Consider the following 16,509-nt stretch of genomic DNA (forward strand, 5'->3'; position numbering starts at 1 on the left):
TTTTGAGTCAGTGAATTCGGACCTGCCATGACTTCTGTGTGAATTAACACTTAGATTTATTTGTATTAAAGTTAAGTTTCTTCAAGTGACATGCCTTCGTTTTTGGTGCCAGGCTTTGGTAAATGAATGTTCATGATTTTAGAGACTTTATTCCGATTTCTTCTTGTCTTCCTCTTTCCAGATTTGCTATTTTTATTTTATGTATTTATTTACTTTTCCTTTACTCATCTATGGCTAGAAGTAACCTGAGAGATTTGGTTAGTTATATGTAGTCCGAGGAAACATGCGCGTATAATCCTAGTGACCCTTACATTTTTAAGGTGAACATTTTTGACCAAGATGTTTTTCTCACTTTATTTTTTATGCTTAAGTATTTTTAAGAAATGATTACAGACATCATGACATTCCAACTTAAATACTTCGTGATGCATACTAAGAAAACATTTTCCAAAATACCTAAAATCACATGTATTTATTTACTCTTTTAAAATTTGAACTTATCATTTTAAATTTTAAATTTAAAGCTAATGAAATTGGCTTCAGATTATTTTATTTTTTCTTCTCTGGGCAGTCACTGGTTCCCATAACAATCAAAGTGGCACATAGTATCTTAGATATAGATGATCATGGATTGGCAACATAGCAAACGTTAAATGAAAGAAAGATTGTTGACAAAGACCTATCTTATGGTTCAAGGATGGTTGACTGAAAGTAGAATGAACAGGGTAGAAGTTAGCTGGCTTCTTTGCTTTGAGTGAATCTGTGTAAACATATTGAAAGCATATTTTTTCATTTTAAAAGTAAATGTAACATTTGTTGATTCCTGGTTTCTTAAGAATGAACTAGTGAGCTGTGCAAAGCTATTAGAACAGTGGCTAATAAGGAATAAGCCACCAATAAATGTTAGTTTTTATTATTGTTGCAAGAGGAAATGGTTACTTATTTGTTTCATAGTATTTCTTCTCTTCCTGAGGAGCAAAAGAGAGGCTGGCTTGTTTCTTTGCCTGGGTTAATCTTTGAATAGAGCACTCATCCACATGATTCTCATAATAGCAGATAGTGTTCTCACTTCTTTTCCCATAATCATTGCTCGTGTGGATGGAATCTCCCGCTCAGGTTTTAGTATATTTTCTTTGCATCATTCCTGATAATTTACTAAAATTTGGTTGCCAGGCTACTGTTTTTTTAAAAAATGCACTTTGGCACAGCAAGAGATAGTTTGCACCGTGAGATGCAGACCCTGCAACACAGATTTGATTGCCAGCGGTTTACTTGGGAGGTGGGGGAGACATCAGCAGGGGAGAGAGGAAGTGAGACAGCCAGGAGAAGCTTCCCCGTCACACTGGGTCCCACTGGGGACACCAGCAGCACTGTCTTGTGGGGAACACCCTGGGAGTCTGTGTAGAACACACGTCTCGGAGTCTTCCCACCGTGGGGTTGTGGGAGCTGAGCTGTTTAAGCACCGGTTCCCTGCGGTCACAGAGCGAGGCTCTGGGGGAGGAAGCACATGTTCATTCCCCAGCACATCTGCCCTGCTGCGCAGCGGACAAGGCAGCCAGAGCCCGGGTTAGTCCTCCAGGGGAAGCAGAGCCGGGGAGACAGCCACTGTGCACCGAAAGGGGAGTGGGGGCCAGGGGACATGGGTAGGGTGCTGACAGTGTCTGCTATGCCATCCCATCCCATTCAACCATTTCAGATGCCAAATGGTCACCAGAGTGAGTGATGTGCTGGCTTTTCTTTTGATCCTGGAGCCGATGTTATAGGGCCAGATAAGTTAACAGTGTGAGGAACATGTGTCCCCTTTTCGTACCATGAAGGTTATTTTAAGGGCCAGTTCACAGACCATCTGCTCAGGATAAACCCGTGGACAGCTAACATTCCATATTGGGAATTCTCAAACCGGGCTTCACATCAGATTCCCTGGGACCTCTTTAGAATTCATATTTGGGGTCCTAGACCAGCCCCCCAGAATATTCTGGAATAGAGCCTAAGAGTTTGCATTTAAAAATTGATTGGGAGTCTATCTCCCTGCTGAAAACTTTCAATGACGTCCCTTACTCCTGGCTTTAAGAACCTAATTCTGAGCGTGGCCTACGAAGTCCTGTGGTATCTGGCCCTGCCTCTCTCTCCAGCTTTCTCTCTACCAGGCTCCTTGTTAAACTTAATGCTTTACCCACCCTGGTCCTCAAACATCCTTTCCTCTCTTCCTTGAGCCTCCATCCCTGCCATCTCCCAGCTAGTCTCTCATTTCACAGGCTTCAGGTTAACTGTCACTTCCTCAGGGAGGCTTATCTGATCCTCCAGTCTGTGCGTTAAGTTCCTCATTACATGCTTTCCTATCACACATCCCAATGCTATTGACATTTTGTGTAAATATTTTTTCTGGGTCTGGGTACTTTGCTTGGTGATAAGCTCCATAAGGGCGGAGACCACATCTCCTCTGATTCTCTGAGACACCCTCAGCACCAAGCACACCCCCTGACACACCACAAGGATGCCAGGCAACCTTGAATGACCCCCAGCCTTCAAAGGAGACATATCATGTATTTAACCTAAGAGACGACAGGTGTGTTACCTTCTTTTTGTTCTGATAAAACACCTCCATTCACCACTTTGTAAGATCCCCAGATCAGAGATCCAAAGTGTGATTGTTAAGTGATGAGATAAATCCCCAAATCTGTACCAGCACTCTTTCATAAATTATGGCAGTGCTTCCCAAACTGTCGTCTTTAACTTCCTGCCTCACGTAGAAAATGATACCACAGAAATGCCAACATTTATATTTCATGCTAGGGAAATGGATGGGGCTGCCCCTGGGTGACCAGATGGGAGCACTGGCTCCTGGGAGGGCTACAGGGAACAGTATCTCAGAGCACTGGTACCCAAGGACTCAGGGCCTCCTAGCTGGGAAGCTCTGCCCCACATTAAGATGGCTCCCTCTTGAGTCCTTTCGTACATGCTGAATATTTGGATTTCCTTCTCTACAGTCACTTGTCAAATGGATGGTCAGGTTATGAGTGATCCCAATGCATGTTTAGATAAAAATGGGGGTATGCAGTCCTTTCCCATTATCCATTCGTTCATCAGATGCGTAAGGAGTGTCTCTTGTGCCTGGTGCTTTCCGGGGGGAGATGTGGTCCTCTCTTGGGAGAGCACAGCTCGTCTCTGCCCTCACAGCGCTCCTGGCAGCAGGATGGTGAGGCAGGAGGAGCTCCTCCTGGGTCCTGGTAACCTTGTATTTCTGTGTGTCTACAGCTGAGTAAAAGAATGTATCTATTTCTCTTTATATCTTAATAAAACCTATGGGTCTCAAACTTTGTTTTGCATCAGAATCATCAGGATGCTTGTTAAAATGCAGCTTTCTTGATACCCTCGCGAGAGATACTGATTCAGGAAGTGTAAGGTGCATCCCAGTTCATTTTTAACAAGCACCCCCAGGTGATGGATGAAATGATCTATAAATCAGGCTTTGGGAATCATTGAATATAAAGACCTTTCTCTGGAGTCATAATTCACAACATCGTACCAGTTGGAGAATACCAGCATCTATCCCACAGTCTTATTCTTGTGAAATCTGTTCTACAGCTGCTTGTAATTGCATTTCTAAATTAGGTGCTATCTCTATTAAAAATCACTTAATGTTGTAGGCTCCCATGTTGTTTAAGCCTGCTTAGACATAACCACAGAAACACAATAAAGCATTTTTAAAATACCTGCTAAATGCTTGTATTACCTTGCAAGGCAAAGCCCGTTGCTAACGTAAATCTAATGGAGAAAAATCAGTCTGTTCAGTTCATTATAGGCCATTAAAATGGCTTTTCAAGTTGTAGGATAGAGCAGTTGTAGGAATTGCCGCTGTCAATCTGATTTATGTTTTTAGGATGAATCAGATCTGCCAGTCACACCAAGAGCCAGTCTGTACCCGGGGGAGGGCCCTGTTAAACAGATGGGAAACAGGCTAACGTAAAGTGTGAAACCATAGGCGTGTATACATCTGTTTACTTTGCAAAACTATAAAATCAAGAAGAATAAAATTAGAGCCAGAAGTTCTAAAAGAACACAGAAGTTAATTAGGAATCTTCAGGAACTCTGTTTTGCTTCCTAAGGTTTTCTGGGCCTGAGGGCCTGGTGTTGACGTTGGAGAAAGTCATTTCAGTGACTAGGCATCCCCCGGCTGTCATAAAGCCTCTTCCCCCTGGTTGTCGATGGGCTGCAGATAGGGATGAAGAGCTGTGGAAGCTTTGAAATGTTCCAGATTTGGGGAATCTGAGTTAAATCTATGCATTTGTTGATGTGCACCAGAGAGAAGCTCAGTTTTAGTTAAAACACTCGCAGTTCTGATGCCAACCGCTGTGACACCAAGGCAGCCATCCAGCGTGTGAGGAAGAGATGACTGTGTTATTGTTTTGCCTGTGAAGTTGTTGGAACAATATTGAAACAGGGTCTTATTCTGTCTCCTTGAATAGCACGAATTCCTGACTCAGGAGACTCTTAGAAATAGTAGAAAAGCATGACATCTGTTCTCTTTTATATGACAACATGAAAGTAATGCCATCTTGCTCTTCTTATGACACATGATCTTTATTTCCCAAATCTCACCTTATTGGTTAGGGTTTTCATTTTATAGGAGGATTGGTTAATTAATTGCTGAATTAGTTTTTCTGGAGGCTTTTTCCTTGGCATCTTGATGATATCTGCTGTCTTTACTCATTGTATTCCTTGTCTTCACTAACATGTGTTCCTTATGCTAAATTATAATTTAATGGGCTTATTAATCAAAATGTTTTATTTTTAGTCATTAGATAAATAGGAAACCATGTTTATGAAAACACTATTAAAACTAATGCTAATGTATCATCGCAAAAGGAATTTTATTTCATACCATAGACATAAAAGTTTTGATCCTACTAGTTTTATTTGCCATCTTTCTGAATCTCTTTGAAGATGCTGACCTCCTTGTCCTCTTCATTTGTGGGAGGCGTTTAGCTACTCTTTTTCGGAGTTCCTCTCACCTGTAGCCCTGAGATTCTCAGTCTCTGATTTTCTACCTGTGAGTGACCTCAGCCCAGAAGTTAAAAAAGCAGTGCTGGGGACACGTCAAAAGACATCCTTTTAACGTCCAAAACAGAAAGCCCTACATTTTTTTACGGCTCTCACTGCATTCGATGTGTCCCCGCTGTTCCTGGGGAGTGCAAGTACTTTTCAGCTCTAACAAAGACCCCATGAGACCAGAAGAAGATTCAGTAGTCCCCCCTTATCCACAGTTTCACTTTCTGCAATTTCAGTTACCCATAGTCACCTGCAGTCCAAAAATATTAAATGGAAACTTCCAGAAAGGAAATTATAAGTTTTCAATTGCTCACCGTTCTGAGTAGGGGATGATGAAATCTTGTGTTGTCCTGCTCCATCCCACCTGGGACATGAATCATCCCTTTGTCCAGCATATCCATGCTGTATGTGCCACCCACAGTCACTTAGCCCTGTCAGTTATCAGATCGACTATCATGTCATCACAGTACTTGTGTTCAAGTAACCCTTATTTTACTTAGTAAGGACCCCAAAGCACAAGAGTAGTGATACTGGCAATTCGGATATGCTGAAGGGAAGTTGTTGTTAATCTCTTACTGTGCCTAATTTATAAATTAAACTTCATCATAGGTATGTATATATAGGAAAAAAGCATAATATGTATAGGATTCGGTACTATCTGTGGTTTCAGGCATCCACTGGTGGTCTTGGAACGTATCCCCCACAGATAACGGGGAGACTGTTGGATTCTGGAAAGAGACTCCAAGCCAAGCCAAATTCATGCTGCGTTTAATTAATTTATTGTTTCATATTTTTTCAATATTGTTTTTAACAAACTGGGACTGATTGAAACATAATTGGCTAGGGATTGTTTTTAAATGAAAAGTAAACAATCTTGAAGAAATGCAGCTGTTTGCATTCAAATGCCATACTGTTACTATGTATTTACTCTTCTAATGTTTGTTTGGCTAGTATTTACCACAAAGCGAAATGAGCTTAAGATAGTAAGATATCTAAAGCACGACACATAATTGCAGAGACAAAGAGAATGCTGGCTCGTAAAGAATACATTTTTCCATTGGAGTGGATTCCACTGTCTTCATTAAAAGCCTAAAGAACGTTCCTGAGTAAGATTTTAGCTGTGATTAGATTTCAATTCAAGCTAAAGAAATGTTGAAATAAATTGGTTGTGGAAAACCCAAAAGTCCCAAGAGAAATCGCTGTGTTGCAGGCGCTTTTCTAGATGCTTTTACATGCGTTTGCTCATTTGGTCCTTACCATGCCGTGTGTGGGGTGGGTGCTGTCCTTACATCCCCATCCCATGAACACAGAACCTCTGTTGGTTACAGGTTACACCAACAGTAAGTAGCAGACCCAGGCAGTGTGGCTGCAGTCTGGCTCGTAACCATTATTCTAAACACTGTTTTAAAACTTAAAGCAAACAAATTACTTAAAGAAAATAAGTGTCAGTAGATTAATTTTATCCTAAAATGTAAGTAATTTTTAGATAGTAATAGCTGCCATTTATCGTGCACTTCTTACATATCTGGCTGTGTGCTTAGTAGTTTCTATACATTATTCTATACATTGTTATCCTCAAAATACCAATGACGTAAATGATTTATTATCCTTGTTTTAAAGATGATGCAGCTGAGAATTAGGAAAGTTAAGTAACTTGCTAAAAGTCATACAGATCTAGTAAGTAACAGGGCTGAAATCTGAACCAGGTCTGTTCGCTTCCGAAGACCATACGTGTAGCCACTGCTGGGCTGCTTGCTCCGTGTTATAGTTGTCTACCTCCATGCCTGGTCAGCTTGTACCCCCTTCCTAGATGAAATTGTACGTAATGAAAAATGTCAATCAAGAGGAGAAGATAAAGAAGTTTTTGTGTAGAACAAAATTGTAGCATTAAAATACAACATAAAAATATTTTTGGTTGTCAATTTTTTAAAAAAATCTGTCAAATAGCATATCTTGTACTGTGTTTCCAGAGTACATTATAATATTATCACAGAGTTTTGACATTCTGATATAAACATATTTTGTGTGTAATCGGAAGACTGTGCAGCTAGAAGAACTTTTTGCTTAAGAAGTTGAAATCCTAGATCAAGGATTTCATTTGTGCAGAGAAAGAAATCCATCACAGTACCTATTCAATCAGAAGTAGCAAGGAAATTCCTAACCTTATAGGAGAGAGAAATATTGATTGCCAAATTGAGAAAACATTTTTATTTTAAATAAAATACAAAACAAGAATATTGTTGAGTCAGATTCTTCATTCCTGACCTTATCAATCAAAAACAATTTGAAAATAAGATTATGGCACAAGAAGACAAATTCTCTTTAACTCCATCTAACAAGAATGTGTGCAGTGTTCTGGAAAAACAGAATAAAAGCTACATAATAATTGAATCTAGTTAGGGATTTTGATGTCAGTAAGGCCTGGTACTATGCTTATTTGAGATTTACCTCTTTAAGTTTCAGTGGATATAATAATAGAAGCTTCTTCTAATGATTGTTATAAAATGTTGGACATGTAAAGAGCTCAGCCAGTCTTCGGTGCATGGTATGTTCTTAAGAATGTTAACTTTTCTTCTTATTAACTGCTTCCACGTTTCTGGATGTGCTTGATGAGGATTCTGCTCACTTCAGTGGTTCCATTCATCCATCTGTTTCACAATGCGTGTTCTAATAGACTGCTCGGATTGCCCCCCGACCCTACCCCACCCCTCCAATCCTCTGGCTAAAGGAAACATCCAAGGGGCTTAGTCGCTTTTAATTTTAAGGGATTAGCAGAATCAGTATATTAATTGGAAATAAAACATTCCATAAACCCTCTTGTGGACTCCTTTATTTGAATTGTGTTTGGTAAAGATAAATATCTATGCTTGTATTGTCCCGAGTTTACGTGGGTTCAGTTTAATGAAATACCATGAGTTAAAGAAGGGAAAGTGGAAACAGATCCTGCTCCTGTAATGAAGCAACATAAATAATATCAGAGCAGTAGCTTCCATTTTGCTTCTCTTTTGGGATGGATTAGGGCAGTTCCAGGCATGAAGAAACTTTTTGGGTCAGAGGTCTTATTTTCCTTTTCTTTCTCTGTTCTCTCTTAGAAAATGGATCTTTTCTTACATTTTATAAAATAAGTCATTGGTGTTGTATTTGGACGTAAGAATACAGGAGAGCTTTCCTCGTACTTAAGTATTATACCTTTATTTTAGTAAAGCTTACTTTAAAAGAATAATATGCTTTATTAAAACCACAAAAATGTTACTGTTAATTATCACGGGACAATTCCAATCATAAAAACTGAAATATACAGAAAATTCTGAGACTTAATTTTAGCCTCTGGCCTCAGTTTGTCTTTTTTTTTTTCCTTACCAAACCATTTAGCAAAGCTTTTAGGAAATCTACAATAAGTAATTGGGAATTTATTTTCTTTGACTCTGAGAAATGCCAATTTTAAGTTATATCACTGTAGTGTATGACTGTTTCTAATAGGTATTCATATAGCCATCCACAAACAGCTTACTTCAGTGGTCACAATACTTACTGGGATAGATTTGTGGACTCAGACAGAGTATTATTTCCAATTTAACAGAAAATAAATTGAGAAGATCACATAAGCTAATTTTAGCATAGTAACTGGATTTTAAAATGTTGTAATTACCAAGAATAACTTCAGCATGGTTTTTGCAGAGAAGACAGTGTTTTCTATTATCACTTCAACTAATACCCTTTCTCCAATTTTCAGTGATTTTCTTCTATTTGTTTTTACTATCCATCTCCCCACTTTCTGTGAAATAAGAGCCTCCACAGTCAGTTAAGTGATTTCTCTTGGAAAAAAATACTTTTATTGCATAATGGTAGTGACTCTTTTCCATTCTCAAATAAGCAGGTATTCTTCAGCAGTTGTGGAAAGCTGTTTTCGCTGTGAACTAAGTCAGGGAGCTCAGATTTAAAGTGAAATTTCACATACGTCCCTGGAAAAGATCTTTCTAAGAAGGAATGAACATTTATTTATTGCATGTTTACTGCATTAGCATCATTATGTTAAGTTATCATCATTCCAAATGGAGAATAAATTAATGCCTTTGTAATTAATACTATAAAACTCCTTTATATTTTGTTGGGGTATTTGGTTTCAAATGTATTTGCCCTTTTGTTAAAACCTAACGGTAGGAGTATGGTCTGAGTCTTCAAGAAACTCAGGATGGATTTGTTTTAAAGGTGACAACACATGGGAAACAATAGAGCATCATAAATACAGAGTATTACAAAGCAAATAAAGTGTGTAGGCCAAATATCATACCCCGATATTGCAGGAAATATATATATACCCCAGGAAATTGCAAAGTGGGATTTATTTTGAACTCTGAGAATGTAATAGAGTAGGTTGAAAAATTGTAAATCCCTGAAATTTAGCTTTAAAGAAAATATAAGTAGGCTGTACCTGGTTCCCTTGAAAGCCATTTTTGTCCCTGAATTAGGGATAGAGTTCTGAATCAAGATCGTAATGGGTCCATTCCATTTTAGAGCATCCTCAACATGTTTACATTAGCATTAGGTCGTTCCTGGTCAGAAAGAGGTGGGATCAGTTCAGCCTGTGGATTTGACCTGATTAAGCCAGGAAAAGCTTCCTAGTATTGACTTTGATTCTCCTGGGCCACTCTCAACCTCAATTCCAAAAGCCGGAGCTGAGTAGCATTTAGGGACTTGATTAAATGGTATGGACTTTCAAAGCATTTCTTTCTTTAAATTGTAGTCTTACCAAACAGTACAAGTAAAATTCCTCATGAATACATGTCCCAATTTGAAATTGAATTATTCAGTAGCTACATTTTCCAGAACAGTTAACCTTAATACCATTCTTAGCTTTAAAATCTCCTTTCTGAACAGTAAATGAAAATTAATAATGAGGAAAATGGAAAGTTTTAGAGGTTATTAGTATTAATCCTCTTAGTAGAACTAAAAATCCTTTCTGACAATTTAGTGGTACCATTTGTTTTTAAATTAAGAAAAACAGCTGCGAGGTGCAGTGCTGAACCATTTTTTTAAACACTTTTATTACAAAATATTGAAACACCTATTTTTCTCAGAGACCAGCATGCTGATGATGTCAAAGAAGACTTTGAAGAGAGAACAGAAAGTGAAATGAGGACATCACATGAAGCCAGAGGTAGCCAAAATAATTTCATATTATTGATGGATATTACTGTTAATAGTCAACAATAAAAACTTGAATATAGTAATCAATTTTATATTAAAGATAAACTTCATTTGGTTGGTTTGTTCCATTATCCCAAGTTTATTGTTAAGGATAAATATAGTATGTAATTCTTAATGATATGGATTCATCTGTTACCTATATTTACAGTCTTTTTCACATATCTGTACAATATTCTCTATACAGTTTGGGTAAGACTTTCTGTTTCATCCTTATTATACATTTTATTTGTTATTGTTGATGTTATTTGCTTCATATGTTTGCAATTCATCTCAGAATGTATATTGAAATCCAAATAGAATTAATATGGTCTTACTTTAATACCACAAGATGAAAAGAAAATCACTTGAAGGAATGTTTTAAGTTGTATTGGAGAAAGTAATTTGTCTTACATCTTAGCTAAGAGGACGTTATAATGGTTTAACTAAGAAATGAAGTCTTAATGACTATTAGAGTATAGATTGTGTTTATAATTTACACATGGCTATATAATATTATTTATTTTTTATAAGACAATCTTGGCCTGATTATGATTTTCATGATTGTCCCTGGGGACTTTGCTTTCATGTGCAGTTTTTTGGTTTAGATTATTGTGTTAGATTTGAGAATAGGACCCAATGACTGTTTGCCTATAATGACGTGAAGTGATGCTTTGATTTCCATATCTGATTTTCATAAAGCAGTAATTTAGGATTAATTTACAAGTTATATTAGCTGCTGTCTTCGGCATGTTTTATGGTGTTTAAAGTAGCACCATATACGAACCCTACAGATGGCCAGGGTTTGCATTCCCTGCTCTGCCACCTGCCAGCTGTGTGATGTTGGACCCCTCGCTGGACACCTCTCTGTGCTTCTGTTTCCTTATCTGCCCAGGAGGATGAGGATGGTAGCTCCCTCCCAGGCTTGTCATGGCGATCAGGTGCAATAACATTTGTAACTTGCCTAGCACATGCCTGGCACTAAGTGCTATGCAAGTACTTGATGATTTAAATGTTTCTGGTCATTTAAAAAGGAAGAAAAACGTTTAATTTATGAAGGTTTTGTCATCAGGCTATACTTGGTTCTTAGACAAAGGCGTCAGCTTTGGTGAACTGTGCTTTAGCAGAGAGGTTATGAGCACAGCCTTCCTTCTCGTCTCAGGTCACCACTTACTAGCTGTGTGGCTGGCTCTGGGTGAAGCATTTAACCTCTCTGTGCCTCAGTTTCCTCCTGCATCAAATTGACATAGCAATAGTACCCACATCATTGGATCGTCTTAAGGATTAAATGCATCAGTGGCTGAAGTATTAGCTGCTAGTAGGAGTAGTAGTGTGTGGGGTAAGTGTCTATGCATGGAATTATCTGATCATTGAATGGTCAGATACATTCATGATAGAATCTTCTAGACTCTCAACTTTTTGAGGGCATAATAATTTGATGACTTTTCAGTTTCCTTATACTTAGTGAGCTGCTTAACTTTTCATTTTATTTGCTGAGCTGATTTTGATAATTTTTTTCTGAAAATAGTCTACTTAATGGAGAATTTCGGGTTTATTAACATATAATATGCATGACATTCTCTCTTTTTTTGTGGTAGTTTTATGTCTTTTCAAACTTTGTGTATTTTTGTTCTATTTTTCTTGATTTGAATTGCCTGAGTTTTTCTGTTATTCTTCCCAAGGAAACCTTGCTGGGATTCATATGCTCCCAAGTGTTTTTCTCACCTGTAAAACCTGCAGTTCAATATGCATATTTTACTTATTGTCTTAGTTTTTATTAGTGAAAGGAAGCCTCATAAAATAAGTTACCTTGAGAATTTTTTCACATAGGTTCCTAAGTGAGATTTGGCTATTAATATCTCCTCCAGTTTTAGCCTCCCTAAAATGAGTTTGATAGCTTTCCTTCATTTTCAAATTTTTGAAACATTTTATATAAAACTTTCATAAAATTTTATCTGAAATGTTATGATTGTCAGCTTTCATTTCTTTCTTAGGTTTTCGGTTTCCTTTATCTTCTTGAAATTTTTTTCCATATTTAATTTGTATGGAAAAGATTTGAATTTTATTTCCTGACTTTACCATTTAATAGTCTGTTGGTTGTCTTCCTTGGACCCCATGGATCTTCAGTCCAAAACGAGATCTTATGGCATCTGAGGACTCCCCTATCTGGGTGGTATTGGGAGTATTTCAGATGCTATTCGGTGGGGGGATATGTTCAGCTCTTTCTGTCCCCATGCCTCTCAGTTCTTAATAGAACCATGACCCAGAGTCCTATAGTGGGCTCTCTGGAAACCCGTCAAGAGTGCTGTGTACAGGAGATTTGTTGCTGAGTTCTCTTGGGAACAATACCAATAAGAGTGTGAGAGAAGCAGGATTGGGCAGAATGAGAAGTTGAGCCGATTCCAACAGAAGCCTCAGTCAGTCCCATGAGGAGCTCCGGTTGACCCTTAAGAATTATCCTGCATTCAGGCAAGAGAACTACGCCATTGTGTCTCTGCGACCGTCCTTAGATGTTGACTGAGAGGGGGCCATGTCCTCGGGTGAGAAAGTTCCCTTTGGTTTGAGGCAGTTCCTGGAGAGGGAGGTAGCTCTGAGCCATCAGCAATCAGCAGGCAGGAGAGTGAATGTCTTAGTTGTGAAGGACAATGAGGGCGGCACACCGCCGGACCTGCTACATCCCGCCCGTTGTTCAGTCTCTGATTTCCCTTTAAGAAAAATAGAACAAAACTGAAAAACAAACCAAAACATCCTTTCCCATATGTTAGATTAGGCCAGCCCAATTCAATCCAGTCTTATGGTTTCAAACCGTGAACCTGCATCCTGAGGTCAGTTTTCTTTCATTATTTTGCCTGAGATGTCATGAGCTTTCTTGATTGTTTTTTTTAAAGATTTTTAAATTTTTTTTCCTGTTTCTCCCCAAAGCCCCCCAGTACATAGTTGTATATTCTTCATTGTGGGTCCTTCTAGTTGTGGCATGTGGGACGCTGCCTCAGCGTGGTTTGATGAGCAGTGCCATGTCCACGCCCAGGATTCGAACCAACGAAACACTGGGCTGCCTGCAGCGGAGCATGAGAACTTAACCACTCAGCCACGGGGCCAGCCCCTTGATTTTTTTTTAAGATTCAGATCTTTAAATCCAGAAAACTTCCTTCAGTTATAATTTTAATTATTATTTCTGCTCTCTTTGTTCTCTTTTTAGACTGGTCATACCTATTCTTCTTGGGTTAGATCCAAGGAATGATATTCGCAATATTTAACAATTGGTTTGGCAGCCAGCCTTGCACAGGGCACTTCAAACAAACACTGGTGTTAGTGCTGGAGCAGAGTCCTGGAGGCCCCCTGCTGTACCCAGGAGTTACCCTTAGTTGCAGGATCTTAGGGAAGTCCCACAAGGGGACTATTACCAGCCAATATGGAAGTATTTTAATATTTTAACAACTTTAACCTTTTTAATGTTTTAGTCATTTTTCTCAATTTGAAGTATCTTACACAGCCCAGCCTCTTGCTCTGTCAAGTCTACTACTTACTGCCTTTAACATGATTTTTGTGTTTGTGAGGAAGATTGACTCTGAGCTAACATCTGTTGCCAATCTTCCTCTTTTTGCTTGAGGAAGATTGTTGCTGAGCTAACATCTGCGCCAGTCTTCCTCCACTTTATGTGGGACGCTGCCTCAACATGGCTTGGTGAGCCGTGCTAGGTCTCTGCCTAGGATCTGAACCTGCAAACCAAGGGCTGCTGAAGAGTGCACGAACTTAACTGCTATGCCACCAGGCTGGCCCAGAACATCAATTTTAATACAGTGATTTTTACTTTCCTTTAATTTCCTACATTGGCTTGTTCTTCTCTACTCATAGCCTGTTTTTGTTTTGTAAAAGTCCTATTCCCTTGTGCCTCACAAAACTCGTAAAACTCTTCTGTCAATAAATCAATGCTCCTCTTCTGATGTTTTGTAAAACTTCTTAGCACAGGCCCCATGGTGATTGTTTCCTGTTTTATCATTTTTCTTTTTTTGAGGAAGATTAGCCCTGAGCTAACATCCATCACAAATCCTCCTCTTTTTGCTGAGGAAGCCTGGCCCTGAGCTAACATCCGTGCCCATCTTCCTCTACTTTATATGTGGGACGCCTGCCACAGCATGGCTTGACAAGCGGTGCTTAGGTCCACAGCCTGGATCCGAACCGGCAAATCCCGGGCCGCCAAAGTGGAACGTACGAACTGAACCACTGCGCCACCGGGCTGGCCCCTGTTTTATCCTTTTTGAGTTCAGAGAAGTTCCCCCAGGTCTTTTGTGAAGAGCACTTACCTCTTCATTCTCCCTTTTGGGGGCTGGCAGATTCCTGTTTCAAACCTGAGCCTAAAGGTCTGGTGGAGGTGCTCCACTCACGGTCTGCATTCTGGAACCTGGGAGGTGTTCATTCACAGCTCCATTCCCCCAGGGGTGAGGCAGCCCTTCCCAAATCTAGCCTGGCAGGGGGCGTGGCGGAGGGGATGGGAGAAAAAGCACCTTGCAGCTGGGCAGCATTTAGTATAGAGGAGACTGAGAAGAAGCCAACCCTAAAAGTCTCTGTAATGCCAGCAGGATTTAAGACTCAGAAGCCCCATGGGAAGTATTTTGTTTGGAGTCTTGAAGCAAATTGATTTTTAAAAAAGCTTTCCCCTAAAAAAATACCCCCACCTTGTTTCTTCAGTTTAATTCTGTACAATATGTGTAATTATGAACCTTTTTTTTTTAATGATTCCCGCCATGCTACTGAATTTGACCTTTGGGGACTTTTTCTGAATACGAATTCATCGTTATGTAGTTATACATCATTATACAATATATTCTGTATACTCAATTCATAATTTTTTTTCCTTCTTCTTTTTTTCCCCCCGCTTCTATCTCCTTTACCTGAAAGATAAAATAGCTCATTCCTGTCATTATAGGAAGGCCCATTAATAAAGGCTTCTATAAATTGGCCTTCAAATGTAAGCTCTTGTATTCCTGGAAAAGGCATGGTTTTGTTTTCTCTCCTGCAAGCATTCTCTCTCTCCGGTGGCTGATGTGCAGAAAGAGTTAAATTCCATTTTGTGATGTGCTGGATTCTCACTTGAAAAAGCAGGCTGGCTTTTTGCCTCCATAGAAATTGGTTTGTTATTTTGGTTGTTAACCTTGAAATGATCCTCAAATATTTTTTGCCTGAGTTAAGTCTCTTGAAGCTAATTTTGTCTAAGAATTATCCTAATTCTATCCAGGAATTTAGCTAATTCCTTGAAACGGGGATCTATTTATTTTGTCCAATCACTGTCATTGTTCATCCTTTTATATTTAGTCATCAGTTAGTAACTCTATTTAAAAAGAAAAAAGTTGGTTGACAGATGTATCCCATTTCTCCTGGCTTTATTCTTTTCCTTTCACAGTAAGAGCATATTTTATAGATTCATGGAATATTAGCCCGTAAGGGTTATTGACTCATTTTCATTTTTGCCTTTTTATATCTAGTACTCTGTCAGTGATATGCCTTTCTTTCAAGATAGGAATAAGTTTTGCATTTGCTGAATCCTTACTATATGTCAGACACTGGGATAAGCATTTTAAAAATATCATGTAATCCTTACAACGATCCTGTTGCATTGATTTAGCCAAGATCGTAAAGCTGGTCAGGGGCAGAGCAGGAATTTGAGTCCAGGTTCATCAGACTCTTAAACTCACCCTCTTGCCAGGAGGCTAAAGACCAGGGTCCCTTTCTGATGCTGCCCTGATCTCACAGGGCGGCTTTGGCCAAGTCAGACCTCCACCTCCTCACCTGGGGAATAGCTGCCTCCTAGCATTGTTTTGAGACAAAAGCGAAACAAGGCAGGTGGAGATTCTGCTCTCACTTCTGTCGCTGGCTTAAAGGGACAGGAATGAGTCAGGACGAGCCATCAATGGGAACTCACGCTGTGGCTTGTCGATGTAGCGTTATTCAGTCTTGGAAATAGGAAACCGAGTGGGATCCGAGTCTGAAAGTGTCAGGAAGCATGATGGGTACTTCTCCTTTTCTCTGGGACTTGCCTGCTTGGTCAACCTCCCCTGCAGTGGTTCTCTGGGCCCTAATGGGAATGGTCCTATAGGAAGCAGGTTCTCACGCTCTGTGGCGGTGAGGACGGCTCTTTCCACTAGGAGACTTCGTGTTTAGTTTAGACGGTGTTCCCGATACTGAAGATTTCTTGTCTTGATTCTGCGTGAGACATTGGAGGGTATTTCTTTCAGGATCACCTTTATGAGAATCTCTTCTTATGAGGGTTCATCTTTC

The 16,509-nt window shown here is 39.4% G+C and overlaps 1 protein-coding gene across 14 annotated transcripts in view; it reads left to right on the forward strand.

Annotated features, from left to right (window-relative positions):
• Positions 1-16,509, forward strand: part of L3MBTL3 (L3MBTL histone methyl-lysine binding protein 3) — a 113,864-nt gene that overhangs the window by 83,704 nt on the left and 13,651 nt on the right. For all 14 annotated transcript variants that reach the window (XM_070496261.1, XM_044754551.2, XM_014847690.3 and 11 more), the window contains one exon: positions 10,128-10,207. In XM_070496261.1, coding sequence (XP_070352362.1) covers positions 10,128-10,207 — 80 coding nt within the window. The remainder of the gene's footprint in view (positions 1-10,127; positions 10,208-16,509) is intronic.

This window comes from Equus asinus, chromosome 24 (genome assembly GCF_041296235.1).
Source record: "Equus asinus isolate D_3611 breed Donkey chromosome 24, EquAss-T2T_v2, whole genome shotgun sequence".
NCBI classification, from domain to species: Eukaryota; Metazoa; Chordata; class Mammalia; order Perissodactyla; family Equidae; genus Equus; species Equus asinus.